Source organism: Egretta garzetta, unplaced genomic scaffold (assembly GCF_000687185.1).
Source record: "Egretta garzetta isolate BGI_Z169 unplaced genomic scaffold, ASM68718v1 scaffold721, whole genome shotgun sequence".
Classification (NCBI taxonomy): domain Eukaryota; kingdom Metazoa; phylum Chordata; class Aves; order Pelecaniformes; family Ardeidae; genus Egretta; species Egretta garzetta.
In genome coordinates this window covers 57742-59274 of record NW_009258496.1, presented here as the reverse complement: position 1 = coordinate 59274, position 1533 = coordinate 57742, and the positions used below count along the sequence as shown (strand labels likewise).

The 1533-nt window shown below is 51.1% G+C and overlaps 1 protein-coding gene across 1 annotated transcript in view; it reads left to right on the top strand.

Moving 5' to 3' along the window:
* Positions 1 to 623, top strand: part of CUNH21orf58 (chromosome unknown C21orf58 homolog) — an 11540-nt gene extending 10917 nt beyond the window's left edge. The window contains exon 8 of the mRNA XM_035901435.1: positions 447 to 623. Within this exon, the coding sequence (XP_035757328.1) occupies positions 447 to 623 (177 nt within the window). The remainder of the gene's footprint in view (positions 1 to 446) is intronic.
* The last annotated feature ends 910 nt before the right edge of the window (positions 624 to 1533 follow it).

Here is a 1533-nt window from a genome sequence, read left to right as displayed (position 1 = left end):
TTCGCGGTTTCTGATTTTGAATCCTCTTTCCCCCTTGCTGTGAGGGAGATACTTGGGGCAGACAAGTGGTGCTGGGAGAACCAGCAGACTCATCTGCAGCTTTCTGTGGAGGACCCCGCATCTAAGGGAAGATGACAGAGGAAGAGTGCGCATCCCCCTGGTCCCCATCTTCTTCCCCAGGCCATCCTGTCACCATGCATTTCTCTGATGTAGACTGGTGAGATAAACTGGGGGCAGTGGGGTCTGAGTGCCTCTCAGGTGAAATCCAAAATCACTGAGTGTTTGCTGGACCTTCTGAGTTGGAGCCTGCAAAACTCAACTCCAGACACATGCTGAAGGACTTCTTTTACCAAGGGGTGGCCAAGTGGAAACCCAGCCCCTCAGCCAAGGACCCTTCCCGTAGGGGCACAAATTTCACAAATTGCTCTTTGTCTCTCTCCAACAAGGACCTGCAGTTTGCTGCTCCCCTGGCTGTGAAAGCAGACAGGCCCAGGCCGTCTGCGGTGCACCACCACCACCACTACCCTCCCACAGGGGTGTTCCCAGTGCCCCATGGGGGCTTCCCGTCTACATCCACGGCACATCACTGGACTGGCAGCATGCTCCCTGCCCTGCCTACGTAAGTAAACAGACAACCACAACATAAACTTTTAGCCCACCCTTCCTGCTCAGGTGGTGTAGGCAAGATCAGACAATCCCATGCCTTTGTGGTTCATCACTAAGGCCAGTCCTGAATATTGTCTTTAACACAACAATGGGACTGAGGCGGGTTAACTGATGATTTGATACACTCAATCTTATAACTTGAGTAATTAACCCTTGCTTACCATGGAATAAACATGAGGATCAGAAAAGGTCTGCAGATGATACCAAGCTGTGTCCCTGCCACACAGAGCCACCTCCCAGCAATGCTGCATGGTTCTGCTCTGCAGTAGTTGTTACCCTGGGTTTTGGGTCTCCCTGTGAACCCAGCAGACACCTGCTAAATAAGGGCTGCATGTGTTTTACATTCACGCTAAGGTTCCCAGTAGGATATACAGTCCTAAAACACTCCTGAGACATTTGCTAATCAGAAATTCCTGGAAAAAAACCTACCACCACTCTCTAAGATAAATGGTACAGAGGGGAGTACTCAGAAATAAAGCTGAGCTTTTGCAATGAGCCTGTGCTTGCAGCTGGAGTGTTTTTTCAAGTGCAGAAATGGATGGACTTCTCCCCAGGCTGCCCCCAGGTCTGTAAAGCCCTCGAGCCCTTAGCAGAGGTCAGCAGCCAGCTCTTCCAGGGGCTCACTGGCTTGTGCTTTCCCTATCTCTGAGCTCTTCATCAGCTTTCTAGGTGTGATTAGATCACACCAAGACTAGTGTTTGAACTAGTCTGCTTGTGCGAATGCTGGTGGCAGGAGGGGCCTTGGGCAAGGATCTGAGCCAAGAGCGAGCAGTGGTCTTGCTGAGTACATCAGGAGGGGACAGCAAGAAAGCAGGTGTGGAAGCAGCAGTGCTAGAACATTCTTACATGCTGAGGCTGGTGAAGGAA